Raw genomic sequence first — 24,113 nt, forward strand, 5'->3', positions numbered from 1 at the left:
ACAGAGTCACAATATCCTGTTACTAAATGGACCATACATGGCTATAACAAGGCCTCTCTCTGATATAGGCATTGGTCAGCCACTGGCTTTGGGAACTCATTCTCTAGGCATCTTATTGCCTGGGTAGTCATAATTTCTGGATGCAATCATTCAAACTTGACTGAAATTATATGCAGGGTGGCTTTCTTTTTATTAAACCAGCATTCTAGACACCAGCCTACCTGGTTTGGACTATTAATTCTGATCACTTTGAAAACCAAAATGACTAACAGTATAAAGAAAGACTGTCAAATTGAATCTTCGCCCCTGACTAATCATAATCCCTGCCATATGTCCTTGGCACAAATCGTGTTGCTGCCTGGGGCAGTTCATCCTCTGCAGTGAGGCGTGCTGGAAATTTGTGTTGGTGAGGACTGCTCTTGCCATTTTACACTCTGAAAGGGTACGAGAAGCTGTTTCCAAAAAGAATTAATTTCAAGGCATCTATTTTCCCTGGTATTCCTAGGGTTGGAACTATAGAAATAAGGTGTCTTAGATTTGGTGGGTATGACACAAGGTTTTAGTCTAACAAAAATTCATCAAAAAAAAAAAATCAGTATTTTCTCTACTAGCCAACTCTAGATTTATTTAACAGTTTATTCACTATTAAAGCTTGAGCACTGTGAGGGGCGCCTGGGTGGCTCAGTTGGTTGGGCGACTGCCTTCGGCTCAGGTCATGATCCTGGAGTCCCCGGATCGAGTCCCACATCAGGCTCCCTGCTCAGCAGGGAGTCTGCTTCTCCCTCTGACCCTCCCCCCTCTCATGTGCTCTCTCTCTCTCTCTCATTCTCTCTCTCAAATAAATAAATAAAAAATCTTTAAAAAAAAAAAAAAAGCTTGAGCACTGTGAAAGAAAAGAGAATTTGTGTCTGTAAGAAATGCATCCTACTGTGCACCAAGTAATCTTTAGTTACTAAAACTTTAGCTGACAGGACCCTATACTACATAATCTCTAGTTTATAGGCCATACCTAGCTATACCATATAGAAAACATTATTCCAACCAAATTCCTGAGTGTATTTTGACTTAGCAATAGATCTGGAAGCCCCAGTCCTATTGGGTCAAGGTATTTAGATTCTAAGATGCAAGGTAATTATAAAGCATAGCACCTGACTTATTTTTATTTATTAATTATTTGTTGGCTCTCTACATAATTTCTCTAGACTTTTCTAAAGATGGACAACATCGAGAGATAATTTACCCTCATAGCTTCCTTTTTGATACAAGGAAGCCAAAAGTAGAGAGGTTAAGTAACTGCTTGAGGTAGTATAGCTTGTTAGTTGTAGTGCTAATGTAAGTGACATGATATCACTTCTACCACATTCCTTTGGTCACAAAGTCAGCCTAGATTCATGAGGACGGGAAATAAGTCCCAATTCTTGATAGAGATCATGGCAAAGCATGTGTGGCCATCTTTAACATACCATACTTATAAAATGGAAATTTTGTTTCACAACATTTTGGGCTCTTTGCGGGTATTGACTGCCTTTTTAATTGAAAAAATTTTAGCCATTCTTTCTTCATTTTTTTTCTTTTTTCTTTTCTCTCTCTTTTCTTTCTGAAACTTCAATTACAGGTAGTTTAAACTCTTGATATTATTCCACAGGTCAATGAATCTCCATTTATTATTTTTTATCCTTTTTTTTTTCTCTTCACACTTTAGTTGGGATAGTTTCTACAGCCTGCCTTAAGATTCACCGTTTTGTTTTTCTGCAGTGCCCAATCCACTCTTAAGCCCATCTAGTGAATTTTTTTCCTTTTTTCATATTTATAATGGTTGTTTTAAAGTCCTTGTTTGGTATTTTAACTATGTCTGGGTCATCTCTGGGTCTGTTTCTCTTGACGTTTTCTGCTTATGAGTCACATTTGTTTGTTTGTTTATTTCCATGCATATGTAGTGATTTCTGATTGTATGCTGGAGATTATGAGCTCTCATACTGAAAGTCTCAGATTTGTTACTTTCTTTTATTAAAACTTATTTTTGAGCCTTGTTAGGGTAGTTCTAGGTCTAGTTCTAGAATGGCTTTTTTTGGAGTCTCAGTTGAATGTCCAGGGTGATCAGTGAGATCTGTCTACTCTCACTGGTCAGAGCTGCTATATCTCTCAGCACTGTGTGACCTCCAGAATCTCCATTCAGCTTCTACTCCTTAGGAACTATTGTCTACCAGGCCTCTCCATGAGTATTGACCTGCACATTTGCCATTAATGACTCAAGAAGACCCCTATGCTGAATTTTGGAGCTCTTTCTAAGAACAGCTCCCTTCTCTTTGGTTTACTTCACTGCAGATTCCAGTCATGTCAGCATCCATCAATTGCTGCCCCACCAGCTCCGTGAGACTGCCATGCTCTACTTGGGCTCTCTTTCCTTGCCTGTGTTCCAGAAAGTGACCCAGGCAAAGCCCCAGAGCTATCGTGTGGAATACCACTTGTATTCCCCTTCTTTCTGGGATCATAGTCATGTGTTACTGTTAGGCCAACATCTGAAAGCAGTTGCTTCATGTCTTTTGTTCAACTTTTACATTGTTTACTGTGGAAGGGTTAGTCTGGCACCAGTTACTCATTATAACAGGAACAGAAGTTCTCTTCTACTTATATTGAAACAATAGATTTTTTTAAACAAAGAGGACATTTATTATATTTTAAAAAACATATATTGCCATTCTACATTATATTCAATAAATGACTCATCTGCAGCATCAAATATAGAGATGATTTTGCTAGCGAACTAAAGACACCTATAGGGCTTTCTTTGACTGTTGGCTTGAAACCCCTTGGTTTTAGGTCAAAATGGTACCTACCTTGACATGCTAAGTTCTTTGTTCTGTCTTGGGTTCTTTGCTGAAAGCCCTGGAATTCTGTTATCTAGTCTTATGAGAACTGACCACTTAAGCCTCCATAATCTCATCATTGATCTAGAGACCTGTCTTCACCCAATGGGTCTGCATACCAGTTTTTCTATTCCTATCTGTTATTTATCAATTAAGGTAAAATTTAGGCCCACCTCCCCCTAATTTAAATATACTTATATCCATTACAAGTATTGTGTGGCAGGAGAGATTAGTTACCACAACAAGAGCCTGAGTATCTCCATGCAATAATAATAAACTCCCTTGTAGTTGTTGGTGCTATATTGTGTATTCTAGTTTAGAACTATTTTGAATTTAATGGACTTCTCTGAGTGCATCTCTTTTGAAAATGGTATCTGTTCTCTTTGTTTCTGGGATATGGCTTTAGAACTGCATTATTTCCATTTCCCGTATAGTTTTTACCTTCAGAAAAGGCTGAAGGTAATAAATAAAGGTAATATCACATTTTTGAATATTTAGGTTTCCTTAATTGGTCATGAAAATTAGCATGGGCTCACATGAGGAAAAATATAAATGGATCCTCTAAGAAATCTTGGTGTATACATAGGCTGTTACTGAAGTGATTCTTTGTGCATTTTTTCACTTGAGAACACCAGTAGTCTGAGGATTCATTATTACTCTGATTTGGTAAGGGTGGTAGAGAACAGCAAAAATTTTGTAGACAGATAGTTTCTTATCCAAAAAGTAATCTAATTCTCTTTGAAATACTAACTTTTTAATAATAATACACTCACATATATAAATACAACAAGCACAAAAGTATATTTTTTCTTCAGCAGTGTTCATTGGGCACCTACTATATGCTAGACACTGTTCCAGGTACTGGAGCTATAGCAGTAATCCAAACAGAAAAAATCCCTGCCTTCCTGGAGCTTACATTCTAGTGGAGGCAATCACTATAATAGTAATTATTGTTACTATAAATACTATGTTAGGAAGTGTTAAGTGCTGTAGAAAAAAAAAAGAATGTTGGGTGAAAGTGGGTCAGGTACTGCCAAGAGAGCTGAATTAAGCAGGGCGGGCAGGGCAGGCTCACTGAGAAGAGAATTTGTGCTCAGACTTGCAGTAGGTGAGGGGTGAGTCACGCCGGGATCTGGGGACAGAGCATCCCTGGCAGAAGGAATAGCCACTGCAAAAGCTCTGAGGTGGCCCAAGGCCTTCAAGGTGCAGCAAAGACACCTGCACCTGGAGGAGGAAGTCTGGAGGAGGAAGAGGGGAGTAGTCGAAGAGGAGGCTCCAAAGGAAATAGGTATCAGGCTTGGGGGCCAGACTATCCACTATTACAGTACCATACCCACTTCTCTTTTAAAGCCAGAGATTTCCAACCAGCTGATCCAGTAAGGGGAGGTGTTTTCAAAACTCCCTGCTAAATAAAATCTTTAAAAGGGGGGGAGGGGTGCCTGAGTGGCTCAGTCAGTTAAGCATCTGCCTTTGGCTCAGGTCACAATCCCAGCGTCCTGGAATCGAGCCCCAATGTCGGGCTCCCTGCTAGTCCGGGAGCTTGCTTCTCCCTCTCCTCCCCGCTCGTGCTCTCTATCACTCTCTCTCTCTCAAATAAATAAATAAAATCTTTGAAAAAAAAAAACAACTCCCTGCTAAATCTTTAAAAACAAAACAAAACAAAACAAAAACTCCCTGCTAAAAAGCGCTTCCCTCCACTGCTTCTCATGGGCTTGTCTCCTGTGCCTCGGGCAGGTTGGGAGGGATAAAAGATTGAGAATCACTCTTCTTAGGTAAAGTAAAATCCTCCTTGCCTCTGCCCCCATCCTCCATATTCTTCCTTTCTTTCTCCTTCAAGGTGTCCTTCTGGTCACCCGGAAATAGAGAGCACTAAGAAAAGAAGATTTCCGATTCAAGAGATTCCTATTTTCTAATCCTCATGACCTAAGGCCCTGAGAGTTCTCCAAATATTTAATTATAGCAGTGGCAGTTTTCTGAACAGAGTCATCTCAAATTTGAGTATAGCACTAGGTACTGTGGAGTGATTTTTGAGAGCCTCTGCTTACTATGGTGACAATTACATAGAAGAAAAAAAGCCATCAGTTCAAACTTACCTGGAAAGTATTTTAAAGAAGCATCAATTATCTGAGTCATGCCAGAAGCCATTTTAAAAATTTAAGTAGCCAAAAGAAATTATTTTTAACTTAATGCTGGTAGAGCAAGTGTATTGCCTAGGGAAAATATGAAAACTTTATGTGCTCTTTGGGGTCCAGTAAGCAATTTGGCTGGGGTCTTGGACCTCTGGCTGGGGGTGTGTTGTAGAGAGACTTATGCCCAGCATGAAGATCCTGTACTGAGTTTAGATGCTCATGTACCATCAGAGAAAATTTTTTAAAAGGGTCTGTTAAAATTGGACAAGCCTGTACTTTGATTTTATATTTTCATTTTAATTGTAATAAGACAAATGGCAGCACACTGAGCCTAGTCAAAAAAGGTTTCTCTCTTTCTCTTCTCACTAACAACAGCAGAGTCGGCATTATTTAGATGTTAGCCGGGCTATTCCTGCCCTCTGCCTGAAGGCAGGCTCTTTCAACTGTCTGAATAGTCTCGGGCCCCAGACCTGGCATCTCTCACCATGGGACAGATGACAGAGTGGTCGTTCGTGAAAGGGAGGTGGCGGTATTCTGACCCCTAGTATTGCTCTGCTAGGGCCAAAATGGTAGTCCAGAGTGATCTGCAGGCACAACTCTCTTATTTGGGACACCAAGGGGGCAGTTTTTACTTTACTCTTTCATAAAGACATAAAAGCAAGCAGGCATGATTTCTAGACAGGGAGGCATGAAGGCCAGGAATTTGCAGACTTCAGGTGCTCTGCTCCCTGATGGCAGATGTGCGGGCCATATTTTAGAAGGGTCACAGAGGTCTTGGTGTGCCTTGTGACAGTCAGTCTTAGCTGTGAGGATAAAAAAGCTGCAGTTGCTCCTGGGTCTCAGGATCCATCAAGGGGATTTTTTTTGAGAGTCATCCTGAACACGGGCTGAATCAGGAGCGTAGAGAGGATTTTGGCCATTGATTGAGTCGAGGGATGTGTGTGTGTGTGTGTGTGTTTAAAGAAAAAGAGATTTTCACTGGTACTTGTTAAAGGTGGTAAGCAGACTTTATACAGGACAATAGGATTTTACAGTTGGGGTGGGAGATTAGGCTCAACTCTGAGTATAGCTTGGGCGAATGGGAATTTACAGTCAAGGAGCAGGGCAGGGGCAGTGGTCAGGGGGTAGAAAATTACTAAGAGGAAACATCAGCGGTAAGGGGAGATTTGGCTAAACTGATCTAACAGGATTCTTGCTGAAGACAAGGCTGATCAGATTATCACCTGGGGGATGTTGGAGGATGAGAAACCAGATCCGATGTCAAAGTGGTCATATACGGAGGGTGGGAGGGTCTGGTTACATGGACTTGGCAGGGTTCTTGCTAAAACTGCATTTTACAAGGAAGGGCACAGATGGGCCTAAGAAAAGATTTGGAAGTCTAAGTAAATTTGGTCAACAAACAATCTTTGTCAGCATGTATGTGTGTGTTTGTGTATGTGTATTTGTACATTTGTGTGTGTGTGTGTATCTGTGTGTGTATGCATCTCTGTATGTTTGTGTGCCTCTGTGTGTATGTGGTGTGTGGTGAGGGGTTGGTGAGTAAGAAACTCATAGGGAGAAGAGTCATTCAGCCGATCTCCAGGGGAGGAGCTGTAGCAGTACACATTTTTAGGACTAAATGACCAAACAGTGGTGGGTCTGTAGTCATAAAAAGACAAATTCAAGAAAGGACTGATTTTAGGAAGAATCTACAATAATGCCTGCATTAAGTCTTTGTAGAACTTTCATCCTTCAATGGTGTCTTCTTAAGCGATCACTTCTTAAGTGATGTTCCTTTTCCTCTTCCTATTCCCTTTTCCTATTTTAATTGTGATTCTTACCACATTTCACCTTGGTAATTGATGTACGTGTACAAATCTTCCTAACTCAATTTTAACTTCCTTGGTGCAGAAGCCATGCCTTGAGTGCCTTATTCTCCTCTCATATACTAAGTAAATATTTGCAGATTGAATGAATGCATTTTCAACACCTTCTTTCTGAATTTTGTTGACATTGTCGGTAAACCTTGTAATTAGTAAAGAGTAAACCTTTCAGTATTCTAAGTGGTTAATAATCATATAATTAAAATGATAACATGATAAGTGGTAAACATCTTGAGTTTCAACGATTTTTGATATATCCATGTCATCACTGGCAATATAAATACACATGATTTTAGTATATTAATACTCATCTAACCTCTGTGTCAAATGTTTTTGCTGGTAAAATAGGGTTCATAATACCTGCTTCATCTAACAGGGCCGTGATGATGAAAATTTTCAAAGCCCTTTGGAAAGTTAATTGTGTTACAAAAAGACCGAGATTGTCAAGCACATAGTGTTTGACATCTTACGGTTGTTACAATAGAGAAAGAGAAAAACATACATGCACATCTCTCTATAAAAGCTTCAAAAGGCACATGAGAATAATAGTACATGTTTTTAAGTACTTTATTCCTTGTTTTCATTGAATACTTTTTAAAAAACTTCTTTGTGGCTAATAATGATGATGAAGATGATGGTACTACTACTACTACTAATAGCTTCTGTAGCCTTTTATAATTTATAAAATTATAAAATTACTGCATTATCTTGGATTTAGCAGTTTCTTTTGGGGAGAGGACTGGCTCTTATACCCAAAGTTACAGTTGAAGAAATGAGTCAAAACCAACCGCAGTCATTTTAATACAAATGTATTTGTTAACATTACACCCAATGTTCTGAAATACATTTACTAATTTTCACAAGACATCTGAAAATTTAAAAAAAATACAAATAAAGTATTTGAGGAAATAAAGCATCCCATACATTCCCACAAGATGACAGTACTACTTATAGTATATGTTAGTGTTGTCCATTTCCTGGCTGAGCCTTCTGTTTATGATTGTGGGAAGGCAGCTGGGCAGAGAGCAGTTCTGCCGCCCCCTCTCCCATTCCCTCCTCTCTTCCCATACTTTGCACACCCACAGTTCTGACTGTTGGGTGTTGGAATCCGCTGTCCTGGAGGTCCCCCAGAGCTTCTGCAGGTGTTAGCAGTGAGGAGTTTACTTAGCAGATTGACGAGAGGGTGGCCTTCCACATGGCAAAGGGTTTACCAATATTGATTATCATGTAGCCAAACAACAGTAGTCATCTAAGGGCAGATGTTTTTGCTAATTTTATGGTTATTGTACATTTTTTTCTCACAGATGCCTATGTGTTATTATTTTGTGCTTTAATTAGTGCCTAGATAATCCTAAATTGACTGAATTAAGATTCAAGAGTATATTAAACTTTCACATTACCTAATGAATGCAGGCAGCACTGGGAATCCAGAACCTTTGCTATCTCTTGCACACCTAACTTTGGTAGTTCCCATGTGTGTCTTCTCTATGCAGTAAAATAAGGTCCAGACCAGAATATAATGGGTACCATCATTACAGTACTTATCATACAGTATTCTAATTTTGGTTACATGACTCCCTTCCCCAGTGGATTGTAAGCTTCTTGTGGATAGGGTTGTATCTTGTTTACCCTTGTTCTTCTAAGGAAAGGTATCTAATGTACAGTAGGAAAGCAATAAACGAATGTGCATTCATTAAAAGATGTGTTTGGCAGAGAGTCATTTAAAATTCCATAGATTTTGATAATTCATACTGCAATGTGAAGTCTTATTTATTTGAATCCATTCATTTGAAATCTAGATATGATAAAAAGTTATGTGTTAAAACCACTCTTCTCAAGATCATACATGCATTCTAGGAAAATGATATTTTTTGATCCTGCTAAATAGACATTATTTACCATTACAATTTATACAGTATTTAAAATAATTACATTTTATCAGAAATATTTTTAGTTTGTGCCTTTTGCTAACTTAGATGGGTTAACATCTGTCTCACCTTGCTATCGGAGTTAGAAAGTTTTCAATGACAGACTGAAATTCATTCTGGAAGAACCAAAGAACCACAGAAGAAAAATACCAAAACAAAGTAGGAAAACAGTGAATCGGTGGTTATAAAAGATGAGACCCAAGTAGTATATTACCAAATGAATGAATAAATGAATGACAGTATCTCCAAGAAGACAAAATTTACATGCATAAAATGTGAACTATTAACATCATGAAATAAGAGGCCAAAAAGAAATATTATCAATTGGATTTCAGAGAAGAGAGGCAAGGTTGTAAGTAAAAGCTCCATGAAGGAAGTGAACCCTAAGCTGGTCATAAGGAAATGAGTCAATGTGAGAAAATAACTTCATATCTGTATTTTCTTTATTGCGGTGGAACACATTACCACAAACTTAGTGGCTTAGAACAGCATACTTTATTATCTGGCCATTTCTATGGGGCAGGATCCAGGACATGCTTGTCTGAATCCTCTGCTCAGGGTCTTAAAGGCTGAAATCAAGGTGCTAACTGGGTGATGTTCTTTTCTGGGGCTTGGGGTCATCTTTTACATGCACATAGTTGTTGGTGGAATTCAGTTCCTTGCAGCTGTAGGACGGAGATCCCTGTTTTCTTGCTGGCTGCCAGCCAGGGGTCTCCCATATTCCTCACCTTGCCACTCTCCTCCAACATGGCAGCTTCCTTCCTCAAGGCCGCCAGCAAAAGAAGCTCCTGCTTCTTCCACCCTCTTTCAAGTGATCCACTTGATTCTGTCAGGCCCACTTGGGAAAAATCTCCCTTTTGATGAACTTGAAGTCAACTGATTAGAGACCTTCATTATATCTGCAAAATCTCTTTACCTTTGCCATATATCATAACATAATCGTGGGAGTGATAGCTTTACACTTTTGCCATGCTCTATTGACCAAAAGCAAATTACAGCTCCTGCCCGCACTCAGGGGGATTGTACAAGGATGTGGGTCATTGGGGGTCACCCTATGTTCCTGCCTACCACAGTGTCTTCTTTCGTAAGAGCATGTTTTAAAAGTGAGGATCTTTCTTTCTTTCTTTCTTTCTTTCTTTCTTTCTTTCTTTCTTTCTTTCTTTCTTTCTTTCTCTCTCTCTCTCTCTCTTTCTTTCTTTCTCTCTTTCTGTCTTTCAAGATTTTAAAAAAATGAGCCCTGGGTGTCACATGCCAGGCTAAGGAAAAGAACTTCTTTTGAACTTGGAGCTTTTACTTATTTCTATTTGGGGGACCAGCTGTACATAGTTATTAAGGGAATGGAAAGGATCCTAGGTGAGTTATAATTAGAGAAGCCCACATCATCATTTTGAAACACTGTAAGAGCTTCCTAACTGGTCTCTTACCTGCTGGTCTTTACTCCCTCACATCTGCCTTGACTTGCCAAGGTGATCTTTTCAAATGCACATCCAACCCTGCCACTACCCTTCTTAAAATACTTGTGCTGGCTACTAGATGGAACCAAGCTCTCCATCCTCCTAGGAAGGGGCTGCCATGCTGTTTAGCTTCATGTCCCAACACAAGCTTCATGTGCCCTTCATTCACACTCAACTGAGGCAGTGGCAGGAGAGGCTGAGAGGAGGGGATGGATTTGAAAGGCATTGAGTAGGTAGAATTACCTGGGTATGGTGAAGGTGAGGATGAGGCTGCTCCATGCATGCAAATAGGAGTGCAGGTGCAGTAGCAAATGTAGGGGAGAAGAGTTAGTTTGAGGTCACCCTAGAACATCATCACACACCAAGGACTTGTTGCAGGCATGACCTCCACAGAGATGAGAATCCATGCGGCATTAGGAAATTGTGGATTCACAAGAGAAGAGGGACAACAGAAGGACTCCCACCAGTGGTAGATTACAGAGGTGGGATAGTAAAGATGTTAGTTCATAGCTGAATGCAGTTTTCCACATTCCAGGAAGTACCCAGTAAAAACAATGGCAGATAAAACATTGCTTTTCATTGTTTCTGTGGGCGACATTAATAGGACCTAATTTGGGGATGCCTAAAGAAAATATCAGGAAGAGAGGTTTCAAAGTTGTCCTGGTTATCTCAAATTAACTTTGTCTTTTCAAGTGTCTTTGGTCACTTGGCCTTACAAAATCTGGTTACAAATCTTGAAGTTCTTTTGTGCTTGTTTTGGACTGTATGGAAGTACCTAAGTTTTTCTTCTGCTGCTTTCTATTTCTTCTGGAGGGTGTTGGCCCAAAAATGTGTTTAAGTTGTCCTGGTCTGCCTTCCTGAGATGGGACACACGCCAGGGAGAGTGCACAAAATGGGATGCTACTTTTCTTCTTGACGGAAGGTGGATTCTAATCTCCACTTACCTTTTTTCCTCTGTAACTAAGTAGAATCTACCATATCAATGCCCCGTCAGTTTCCAGCTCATGTGGTTCTTGTGATTCCTCCCGTGGCCATTTGAATGCTGTCATTGCTTTGGGCCTGCAGGCTAGTGCCAGCACTGCTGTGGCAGCAGCCCGTGGAGTTCACACGCTGCTTGCTGGGCTGAGTGTGACTCCCTGCTGGTGCCAACACTGCTTCCCACCAAGTGTGCCCCGCTGGCATGACTCCTCACCAGGGGGCACTTCTGCCGGTTGCCCTCACTGCCTGTGACATGCATTCTCATTGGGCACACCAGGACACTTGCTGAAAGTCGTTTGTACCCCTTGATTAACTGCTGAAGTTGTAGCCACTGTTTCAAAGCCCCTTCACTTTGGGAACATACCTTCTGGTAGGGAGTTGATAAAGCCCTCACAAAGAGCCAATAGGTAGAAGGAGGCACTGGTCCTGATGTGCTATACCTTCCCTGGTGAAGGAACTTTTACTTCAGGAACTTGGTTATCTCATAAACTGGACACTAATGCATCAGGATTTCCCCTCCTCCTCCCTGGGAAACGGGGTCCAAGTCTTTTCAGTAGAGGTTATTGGGAGGTTGGTTGTAGGCATACTCTTTGAGTCTAATTATCTTGGGCCTGAAAATGTCATGGGGATAGGTGAAAAGCCTTTTAAGTAAGCTTTCATGAGTTTAGGTCTTCCCCTTAGTGACAGGTCATCTGCTCATGTCCTCCAGAAGTGGTCATCTCTCATGGTGGGATCTGTCTTCCTCCTACAATGTCCCAAGTTTCTTGGGACTCTGGCACATCCAGTCCTGACCTCTGTGTTAGTCTAGGTGATGCTAAATGATGGTGTGGTAACAATCCCCCAACCCTAAACACACACACCAAATCTCAGTAACTTCACACAGTGGAGTTTTATTTGTCACTTGCACAGTCTCCATCTTGTGGCTATAGCATCTAAAACACATGTCTTCTGAATTAATTTCCTAGGACTCTCAAACAAGATACCATAAGCTAGGTGGGTTTAAAAAATAGAAATACATTCTCTCACAGTTGTGGAGACCGGAAGTCCAAAATCAAGGTGTCAGCAGGGCCATGTTCTGAAGGCTCTAGAGGAGGACCCTTCCTTGCTTCTTTCTAACTTCTGGTAGTTTCCATCAGTCCTTGGGGTCCCTTGGCTTGTAGATCCATCATTTCAATCTCTGCCTCTACCTTCACATAGCCATCTTCCCCGTGTCTCTGTGTCTCAATTTCCTTCTTTTTATAAGAACACCAGTCCTTAGATTATGGCCCACCCCAATCAGCATGACCTCATATTAAGTTGATTATATCAGCAAAGATCTTATTTCCAAATAAGGTCACATTCACAGGTATCAGATGTTAGGACTTCAACATATTTTATGAGAGGGACACAATTCAACCCATAACACTGCAAAGTTGTGGCTAAGGAAAAGAGAGACAGAAGACATCCCATGGCTTTTAACAGTCTCATTTCAGAAGTGATACATGCTAGTTTTGTTCACGGCCCACTAGCCACAGCATGGCTCCAACATAACTGCAAGGGAAGATGGTAAATTTAGGGAAGCACATGGATATTTAGTGAGAATTACTGTCTCAGTCAAGTCTTTGACCAGCTTATTTCTTCTGATCCCAGAAGCCTCGGGAGCACACATGAGGCTGGATAGTTTCTGTGTAATGTGAAATATCTATCAAGGAACATCATATGATCCTGCAAAACATATTGAAGGAATAGACTTAGAAAACTGAGCAAAGGAAAGAAAGGAAACAGTTATATAATCTGCAAAACTATCCCATATTTGTTTGGTTCTTTGGTTCATCTTAATCCAGAGAATACAAAATGGTGGGCAACAAGTTGGATCTAGTCCATAGATGTTATTTGTGTGAACTACACAATGTTTAAGGAATGTGAACAAAATATCTAGATATCTTTCCTTGAACAATTGAAAGATATGACAGCATCTGGGCCCATGTTTCCACAGAAAAAACCAGTAATAAGGATAACAGCCAAAGAAGGCCTGCTCCTTTTAGACAGTCCCATCTTTGCAGTTAACTCTGCTCCCCACCATTCCCTCTAGTATTGTCCACATTGAGGCTCAGTATCAGTTCTCATTCATCTTTGTGATTTCACCATTGTTTTCATGTAGGAGAGATTTTTTTTTCCCCCTTATATTTTGCTCTTTTTACCCACTTGATTTATCTGATTGGCCACTTCAGGCCAAGACTTAGACGCTGATTCCTGCTTTAGCCGTCTGCAAAGGAAACACTCCTCCTGTGTTTCCTTCACTCTCTCCACTACTGTGGTAACCCAACACTCTGACACTGACCTGTGGGTTTTCCACACCAAGCAATTTTGAGACACTGGCTGGATCTCCTACAGTTCTCAATTCAATTCAATTCTGACACTGTCTACCTAGAGATAGCATCCAATCCCACAGGTTATGGGCTCAGTCCCACAAAACTGCCCCATTGTACATGCCTCAGATGCCAATCACAAGTTCAGATTGTCACTGTGCTTCTGATGGGCTATAAATCGAAGAGGTTCCTACCACCTCCTCCTCAGATTTGATTAATTTGCTAGAGTGGCTCACCAGAAACCAGGAGAACAGTTTACTTACTAGATTGCTTTTTTTTTTTTTAATATAAAAGGATATAATTTAGGAACAGCCAGACAGAAGAGATGCATAGGGCAAGGTATGGGATGGAGTACCGGAGCTTCCATGCTCTTTCTGAGCATGCCATGCCCCAAATCTTCATATGTTCACCAACCTGGAAGTTCTCTGAATCCCATAGCTCAGGAATTTTTATGGAGGCTTCACTATGTAGGCATGATTGATTAAATCATGGGCCTTCAGTGATTGACTCAATCTCCAGACTTCTCCCTGGAGGTTAGGAAGTGGAGCTGAAAGTTCCAACCCTCTAATCACATGGTTGGTTCCCTTGGCAACAAGCCTCCCTCCTTAGGTTACTAAAGGTTTTCCAAAAGTTACCTTAGTAACATAAATGCAGTTGTAAAGAGAGGTCTTGTTATAAATAGCAAGACACCCATTTTACCTTTATGTCTCTGAAATACTTCAGGAACTAAGGACAGAAGATCAACTTTTGTAACAAAAGATGCCCCTATGGCTTTTATATAGGAAATCACAAGAGTTTTAGGAGCTGTGTGTCTATCCACAGTGGATAGAGACCAAATATGCATTCCTTACTATAAATCAGAGTATCGCACCATCTGCAGTAGTTGTGACTTAAGGTGAATGGTTGACAAAAGCCTGGAAATACCTGTGATGGGGATAGGTGTATAAATGTTTGCAATGAAATACTTGCAATTGGGATGGTTGCATAAATTTGAATGTAATTAACATAATGCATGTTGACTGAAGTAAATCCTTATTGATACAGCTTTTTGTGCCTTTTCTCTCCTTTATAGACCATTGGAACGATCCAGTGAAGATGTGGATATAATATTCACAAGGCTGAAAGAAGTTAAAGCTTTCGAGAAATTTCACCCAAATCTCCTTCATCAGATTTGTTTATGTGGTTATTATGAGAATCTGGAAAAAGGAATAACATGTAAGAAATGTAACTCCAGTGGTGTATTTTCGTGTATGGTTTGTGATCATTTGTAGTTATACCATGGAGATAGATTTCTGTGACTTTGTTCACAGCATGTAAATGTTCTTCCAGGGTAGCCTGGAAGATGGAACTGGAAGGATGTACTGATACATACATTCAGCTAAATCCTTAGAAACTCAAATAGTTATTTTCTTTACCCCAAGAAATATGTGAGTCAGTAGGATATTAAATAAAGATAAAAGGACTCTTAATGAATGTTAATAGAAATGTTTTGAATCAACCTGAGTGATATCATCTATTTCAGGTGTGAATAATGGGCACGGAAAGAAAACAAGAGGGTGGCAGCTGCATTAAAGTTTTTTTTCATTAAAAAATAATGCTTTTCCATCTGTTGGGACACTTTTATGATACAATAACAGAAAGCTCCCACCCAACTGGCTTGAATATCAATTACTCCTATAAGGAGGGAAAAAATCAATTACTCATATTCAAGAAGTCTTGAGATAGGATGGCTTCAGAGTTGGTTAATTAAGTGACTTGAAGACATTACTAAGGTCACATGTCTCTCCCATTTTGTTTTTGTATATGTTTTGCTATGCATCCTCAGGTGTTGGCTTTTGTTGTCAGACTTGACCCAAGTGATTCTAAGACAGCTATAGCAATTAGAGGCATTACATGTGTTAGGAGGGGAAAATTTCCCCCTACCCCTCCTAGTTCTTTTGGCTGGGCTAATAAACTGACATAAGACAGACTAATGGGAGAAAAAAAAAATCAAATTAAATTTTATACATTATTCATACATATGGTCATCTCATAGGTATGGGACCTAAGAAGCAGGCTGTTTATATGCTTTTTAGATAAAGAAACGATAGGTTTGTGGAAAACCAACAAGACAAAGAAACTTAAACTTGGGTACTAATTAGTGAAGAAACTAAGCAGAGTTTGTTTATATAGCTTCTTGGCCCTGAATTCTCTGGTGATAATGATGTCTACATCTTGGTGCAGGAAGGGTTCCTTTCACATGAGAGACTTACTTCCTGCTCTCCAGGGGACAGAGAGGAGGGTCAGAGTGTCCTTGCACTGGCTGTTTCTCAAGTAACTTTGATTCAAAATCATCAATACACCACTTTGGCATATTTTGGGGTAACCTGCCCTGAGCCCCATCACATGACAATACAAAGATACCCTGCTGAAGGACTATTTCATCTTGTGTATATTTTCAGAAGTCCCCCAGCAGACTTCCTATTTCATTAGCCAGAATTGCATCACATACCTGCATCTAAACCAGTCACTGTCAAAGATAATGGGATCACCATGATTGATTTGGACCGATCATGATTACTCCACTGGAGCTAGGGAAGAAACTCTATGCTCTGAGCTCTTAGTCCTGTGGAGGAGGGTGGAAACTTGATAAAATCTATGTTAACTTAGGTAAGAGGAGGAGGGTGTATGATTCTGAGTGGGAGACCAACAGGGTCTGTCAAATATAATTGTAGAAAATTTGGAAGACAAGCAAGAGAAAAATCATGTACAATCCCCAAATGCAGAAATTGCTATTAACACTCTATATCCTTCAAGATGTCTTCCTACATTCCTACATGTGTACACACATAGTCATACTTATATTTAAAAGTCATCCATACATATTGTTTTCAAACCAATATATATTTTTTTCTTACTGACATCAGAAACTTCATTCTTTTGTGGATGAGACTCTTATTTTCTGTCTCTTAAGGCCATTTTCAATATGAATCTTCCATGATTCATTTTGTAATGTAAAATTGATTGGCAGGTGATGATGTCTTTTGGGGCCAAGAAGTTCATGAAAGGCAAAACCCTAACTCTAAACTGAGTCACTTACAAAGGCTAGGAATAGCAGAGTTACTGGAGAGGCCAGCTATAAACTCATCAGTCTCTCATCTTAAGCTTATTACTGCACCTGTGTGGGATGCCATTGTTCTTCTTGCCTTTTCCGGCATGTCCTGGGGAGTTTAGAGCAGCTTGTCGTCATTATTGTGCTCCTAGAAGCTTGCTCTTATAGGCAGGGAGCACTAGCCCTGCCAGAATTCAACTGTCTCACTGGGTTGTCATGTGATTTTATATTGAGTCTCTTGATCTCTGACTCTAATTGTGAAAAGAAGTTTAAAATGTTAGGTCATTCAATCTATTTATTTAGCCAAGATATTTAAAAGGATAGTCAGATTTGTATGAGAGTTTTGAGCCAGTGTTTCAGAATGATTTTCCAAAGTACTGGTCTTAACATGATATGAGAACTAAGGTTCTCTCTAAATACCTAAATGTTTTCTCTCTGAGATTACCAAAGTGAAGCAAAATCAGGTTCAGAAATTTCTGATGAGAGTCATTTCCAAAGAGTAGTTAACTCTTAAGGCCTAAAAGCAATGAATTTATAAAACAAATAAGAAAAAGGACAGTGATAATACTGGTTAAAATTTTTAAAACAGATTTTATTTTTCTTACTCATTTATTGATGAGCTTAAAAGGGGACATTCTATTCTAAAAATACATTGCTTTTAATATAAGTAGATTTAGGAAATTGAGGTGGAAGACTAGTATTTTGTTGAATCAAATAACCTTGTTAGTATGTACCCCATCTAGAGTAATTACTTTCTAAGAATCACAATACTATGAAATATATTTAAGATAAATTACATAAAACATCAGTGAATTCTTCTTAAATTCAAAGTATCATATAGCATTTAGGGTTATCATCCCTTATTACTACTCTATAAATATAAAAGAGTTCCCTTTAATAGAGTTCCACTTCATAGAATAAATAGGATATAGCTTTGTTGACAGAGGGGAAAAGAGAAATATGTCATGCTTTTATGGAAACAGATAGAGGAAAGGTGGAGAACTTTGCTAGATCCAGGTCATGCTTATAATGACCAGTGGTCATACGGTAAAACCAACTTATATTCGGTGTATTTACCTTACTGTTTCTTTTTCAGTATTTCGCCAGGGTGATATTGGAACAAACTGGTATGCTGTCCTGGCAGGGTCTTTGGATGTTAAAGTGTCTGAGACCAGCAGTCACCAGGTAAGATAACGTATTCTTTTTTTTTTTTTTTAAGTAGGATTTATAATTATTATTTTTACAGACACATTAGGTCTGTATCTTTTATGCCATCAAAATTACATTTTCAAACTCCTCTCCTCTTTCCATAGGAAGGAGTTAGACAAGTGTTTGTTGAATTCTTTTATTAAGTTACTCAACAAACATACATACTGCATGTCTCCCAGGGTTTGAGTATGGTGACAGGTGTTGGAACATGAAGGGCAAGAACATGATGCCTGTCTTCCAGGAGCTTGCTATCTATTGGGAAATGCAAACGATTCAATTGCAATGTGATAAATTGCTGTTGCATAAATTGAAATGTGAGCAAAGGGACAGAGAATCAAGTTTTTCTAGGTTTGTCCTCAGATCCTTCCTCCATCTGGTATCCTGACTTTTCTTTGTTGTCGAAGTGGTCCCCTCGTCAGCCTTGTAGGCACTTCAGTGATGCAGGGGAAGTGTGGTTGATGCAATCTCCCTATAAATCGTGCTCTCTCACTGTTTCTCTGCCTCATCTTATCAAATGTGGAAGGGCCAATAATATCTTTTCTTTCTAAAGTGTGGAACTTGCTTGCTTGATCTTCATTAGTGACCTCTGAGGAGCTTAGCATCCTAGTAGATAAAACTCATTTTGTCTCCTTTCTCCTTTCCCCCCCACAATATTTGTGACTATTTAAAATTGGACCCAGACTCATATCTGCAGTGAACCTTGCTCATCCTTATTCCATGGGGCCCAAATGTTTGGAGCCAAAAACCTTGAATCTCAAAAGGACAGCCCCTAAAAGCCACCTTCAAGCCTCAGTATGAAAATGGCGCAAGCTTTCTATCTGCATATTCAGGATTCATATAAAAACTGCAGGAACGGAATTGGCTAATTGTAACATCAGAATTATCAAGAAAAATTTATAAATCAGTTAAAGGGACAAATAGCCTGCAGCCAAATACCATGTTTAAGGCAGTGGTTCTGAGCCTTCTTCATATGTAACACACTTCAAATGTGAGAAACATTTATAATGCCCTAAATTTGAGATTTAAATTTTGTAGGAACATGTGTGCATATTGAAGTTATGGGAAGCCAACCGTCTAAAAATGGAAAAGTATCCTAAAGATTGTTGGTAAAGTGGGCATTTGGAATTTGGAATATAGTTGCCAATGTTACTCCCATTGTTATGGATGGTTACAGTCTCAGGCCAGTGCCCAAGTCCAAGTAACTTAGATACTTTTTCTGTGGATCACTGCATAGAAAGTCACATTAAAAACTGCCTGGGACCTGTGCCTCTCAAGCTTGTTGGGACGACCCCTCTTCTTCTCTCTCACAGAGCCAGTTTTCTCCTGGAGTTCAGAGGGCCAAGGTAAGAAGTGAGTTTTTTATTCTTGTAAGCTGCCTTAGTTTCTCAATGGAACTGAGAACAAGCTAGCATTTCTTGGGTATCTGCCATGTGCTGGGCGGTGTTCTAAGCACCTAATAGGTATTTATTTACTCCTTTATTCCTCACAACAACCCTATAGGGTAGGTCATATTACTGTTCTTGTTTTACAGGTAAGGAAGTAAGGCCCTGACTGGTTAAATAACTTGCCGCAAATAACCTAGAAATTAGGGGAATCAAGATTCAAACCCAAGAAGTCAGTCACCTGAACATAGGCTCTCAGGCACTACTCTGTGCTTTTGACTCAAAAGAAATGTGGTGACTCCCGCACCTTCCCTCTCTCTGCTATTTGTCATCTTTTCAGATTTCACCATGTCTCTTTGCACACACCTTCCACCTGCAGACTGCTGTCCTGGTGGGGACCCTTGGGCTCCTTGCTCAGAGCTGTTCCTGATGCTCACTGTAACCAGGTCTCACCTGTGTGGAGGTGTGGAGGGGACAGGACCTAGTAGAGGATGGTTCTTCTCACTCCTCTGGGTGGTCCTGAATGAGTGATGATGGAGAGAGGGGAGGAACTGAAAAAAGAAGGTGAGGAAAGAGAGGAAAGGGGAGGAAGATGAGAATTAAAGGGGAGAAAAGGGAGAAGGGAAGGAAAACACAGGGAGGAAAGAGAAGAAGAAGAAAGGCAGAGCAGATGTACCTAAGGGATGGTAAATAACATCAGCATGGATGTGCTGAGACATCAAATGTTCAAAGCTGGCCTGAGATTTTGATGGTATTAAAATAGGATTTGGCCAGGGGCTCCTGGAATATAGCCCTGGACCAATTCTCTCTCACCACGGGGTCCAAGCAGAGAATAGCTGAGTAACACTTTGTTATTAGCTGTGGGGTTTTTAAAATCTTAACAAACCTTTAACTTCAGCTGTAGTTTTGACCTCAAACCCATGCCAAGAACTTTCCTAAGCTGAGCTTGGTCTTGTCTTAAGTTGTTAGGAATTTTAGCTTTATATCAAAGCTGGCTTACTGCCTCCTCTGTGTACGTCACCCCACATTGTCCAACCAGGGTTTTCTGGACTGATTTACATCACTAAGCTATATAAACGAGAAAGCTCATTGACTTCTATATCTTCCAACCCTCCAGAGAGGAGTCTGAGAAACACAGAGGGCCCAGCCGTCCAGCCAGCTCAGACGGTCACCTGCAGAACATGGTTGCCACCCCCTGGGAGGAAGAAGCTAAAGAGAATGAGCAAGATGGCTGAATCTCCTCCCGTGGCAAGCTGTTTGACAGGGAGAAACAAAAAAGCCATTTCCACCTGTGCTGGCCTTGTAATGGGCTCTGGATCTCTGCCCACCAGTGACGTGGCCAAATCAGGGTGATGAGTTAGCCAATCAGAATAGTACTGTCTCTAAGTCAGAGTTCTCCAGAGAAATAGAACAAATAGAAGATGGATGGATGGATGGATAGATAGATAGATAGATAGATAGATAGATAGATAGATAGATATTTTAAGGAATTGACTTATGTGATTATGGGGGCTGGTAAGTTTGAAATCCATATGGTGCAGGGTGAAGATCAGGCAAAACTTGATGCTGCAGTCTTGAGTCTGAAAGCTGGAAACACAGGCAGAATTCCTGTGTTGCAATCTGGAAGCAGAATTCCATCTTCTTTGGGAAACCTCAAGGGAAACATGTTTGCTCTTAAGTAAGTCCTTTGATTGGATGAAACCGACCCACATTATGGAGGATAATTTGCTTTGCTTAAAGTCTCCTGATTGTAAATGTTAAACAGTATCTTTAGATTACAACAAAATGTAGGCTTATGTTTGACTAAGCAACTGGTTATCCTGGTTAAGCCAAGTTGACCATAAAATTAACCATCAGCTACCCCAATGGGGACTGAAATGAGCTTGGGCCATGGGAAGAGAAGCAAGGGAAGGCCTACAATTGCTACCCCTAGAGACCGGCAGCAACTTTGCTAAGTGCTTTCATTGTAGCTTACTTGCTAGGGATTCTGTGTGCATCATCTTTAGGCATTCATGCCCTATTTCACAACTGGGCTTGAAAACAAGGCTCAGCGACATTAGGTGTAACTTTCCCCGGGCCACACAAATGTACGTGGCCAAATGAAGACTTAAATTCAGGTCTGACATACTCCAAATTTCATGTCCTTCCTGTTGTTCACACAGGAAAAACGGTAAGCAGGGCAGGAAAAGAAAAAGAAGAAAAGTTAAAAGAGACTAAGAGCGAATTAAGGAAAGAGAAAAGAGGTAACAGCACAGAAGAGTGAAATCTTTGAGTAGGGCTGTTGCTAGCCTGCCCCTCCATTTTCATTCAAGTCTCTCCCTGACCTGTGTGCCTTTCTTCTCATCTGAGAGTCAGAAGTCAGAGATGGTAGTGATAAATTCCCAAACTTATCTCTGAGTTTCAGAGATACCCTTTACCACCCTCAGTGGGGTGTTAGTTGAGCGGGAATGGTGGAAATAAGAGCAGACGTAGATCATGGTAATGGAGCGCCCACTACAGGTAGCTGTGTGAAAAGCACTTTTCATGCATTATTTCATTGGCTACTCAACTACAGGGCCCTTCCTTGATTAGTGCTATTATTAGTGTCATTTTACAGGTAGATGCTAAATAAAGATCACACAGCCATTAGGTATCAGAGGAGTTCTTTGTGGTTCTGGGGCTCAAGTTCTTGACTATTACGGTTGTACAGGTGCCAACCAGAAGTAATAATGAATGTGGGGAGAAGCTTTTCCCCTGTAGCTCCGGAAACTACCTGCCCGATTCCAGCTCAGAGCTCCACACGTCTTACCTCCAAGCCCATCTTGCAGGAGTTTGCTCCACCTTAGACAAGCTCTGCTGGGATGCGGGGCCCTCTTTACACCACCTTTTAGATCATCAGTTAGCATGGCCCATCTCTTCAAAAAGGTTTCTGGGTTTGAGGGTGGGATAGATACGTATGGATGCTAAGGGAGGGAGATTAAGGCCCTATGTACAAGGTGGAGGTGACAGGATTGGAGTTTGTGTTGATGGGATGTATGGGGGCTGAGGGAAAGTGGGGATCCTGACTCAGAGGAAGAGGTAGGTGGTGATGCCAGTAATTGAAATAAGGAGCACATAAGAAAGAAAACCCTTCACAGATTCTGATATAGTATTTTTATGTCACACATTTATTAGGCATTATTGATTTGATGGAATTTTTTTTCTGAACAAAATCACCCTATTTCTTTTATATGGTGATAGGAAGATAAAAGTACACATAAATTTGAAGAATACAAAGAGCACAAATACTTTATTTGGCTCATAAATTTATATTACCTTTCTGCCTGCTTTAATATAATACTACTTTTTCTCCTTTTCCATCATTCCCTTATACTTTTTTGCTCACTAGGTTAAAAAAACACAGCTTCTTGCCTTCTTTATGATTGGTTTGCCAGACTCTTCTTGAATTCTTTGGACTGTAGGTTGAGGGTCATACTTACTTCTCATTGGTGACATGCTAGAAGCATAGTGGTAGTAACTCTTAGCATTTAGAAAGCATTTCACTTTACATTGTTTTGTTTGAGCCACCCTAGTAGGCAGACCCAACTGTGTTGTATCTTGCTCAAGCCCCAGGTGAATGAGTGGTCTGCTCAGGATGACATAGTGGTGACCCACAGAGCTGGAGATCACCATGCCTTCCTTACCCAATCCATGGCCTGCTCTTGCCATGCTCACCTTTAGCCAGCACGTGCAGCCATTTGCCTGGGTGTCTGTAAGGGGTCTTCAGAGGGCACTTGCTCCCGAGAGCCTCTAGTGTCTGTGGGTGGTGGTGATGTATAGATCCTTCTTTGTCCCCCTTGGATCACTGGTGCCTAAGATTCTGACAAAGAAAGCTGTTGATTCCACATTTGGGAAAAGTATTAAAATATAAAGACTCCACTAAATGGTACTGTAAACTTCAGGGCCTTTCCTGGGAGGGGAGGATAGAGACAAAAAGCCGTTGGACTCTGGGGAGTGAGGATGGCTCACCTCCCAGTGTTGCTTGGAGCTGGCCCACCCAGTGAGTTTAGAGACCACAAGTCTGCCAGCTGGGGAGGCATGACCTAGCAGACAGACTCTGTCTCACCCTGTGGGTCTGCTCCTGACTCAGGACATATCAGACAGTGGTATCAAATCCTACTGAGTGCTGGTTGGAACCAACTTCTCTCTCTCTCACACACGCCTTTCCCACCAGAGCCCCAAGCCAACACTGTCCTGCCTCCCTACTTTCCCTCCAGGTGAATCCCCCCCAGTCTGGGCTTCAAGCGTGGACTGGAGGGGAGAGACAAAAGTCTCTGGATGAAGAAAGAGATAATGGGCCCTACCTCTCAGAGACCTTCCTTGAGGAGCTGGTGCTACATTGCTTTCATTTCTTTTGCTGTGGCCCTGAAACTGTGTTTGTGCTGAGAATTCTGGGAAAAACACAGACTGTTCTGTTCCTGTTATTTTGATGAACTTTTAGAGACTGCTGTCCTTGGAAATATCTTCCTATAAATTATATTGCTTCCACTACTCCATAAACAAAACCTACTCCCCAAACACTCGTACCCCATGTCCATGTGTAATTGTCAGAAGCACCTCTTCCAACTTTCCGGGTACTTTTTCTGCCTTGGCCATTCTTTGTCTTACCCCTTGAAATTCAGAGTGCTCAGCAAGGGGACCTGCTGACAGACCTCGCCACCAACCCATGGTATCCCAACTGGCTCACATGCTCATGTAGATTTCCACTTAGCAACACAAATCCTATCAAGGATTAATCCTCCCCATTCCCACTGATACCTGTCCCCACACTCAGTCTCTTACCTAAGCCTAACTGGGACACAAACGCCTTCAGACGCCCACAGCTGAACTCTGGTGCTCCAGAACCT

The 24,113-nt window shown here is 40.7% G+C and overlaps 1 protein-coding gene across 10 annotated transcripts in view; it reads left to right on the forward strand.

The window, feature by feature from the left end:
• RAPGEF4 (Rap guanine nucleotide exchange factor 4) overlaps nt 1-24,113 on the forward strand; it is a 283,628-nt gene that overhangs the window by 39,136 nt on the left and 220,379 nt on the right. For 6 of the 10 annotated variants that reach the window (XM_036084824.2, XM_078071000.1, XM_036084828.2 and 3 more), the window contains exons 2-3: nt 14,639-14,781; nt 17,754-17,842. In XM_036084824.2, the coding sequence (XP_035940717.1) occupies nt 14,639-14,781; nt 17,754-17,842 (232 nt within the window). Of the gene's footprint in view, nt 1-14,638; nt 14,782-17,753; nt 17,843-19,176; nt 19,210-24,113 lie in introns of all 10 variants that reach the window. The other 4 variants (XM_036084822.2, XM_036084825.2, XM_036084826.2 and 1 more) reach the window with 1 other exon arrangement.

The sequence above is a fragment of the Halichoerus grypus genome, chromosome 4 (assembly GCF_964656455.1).
Source record: "Halichoerus grypus chromosome 4, mHalGry1.hap1.1, whole genome shotgun sequence".
Classification (NCBI taxonomy): domain Eukaryota; kingdom Metazoa; phylum Chordata; class Mammalia; order Carnivora; family Phocidae; genus Halichoerus; species Halichoerus grypus.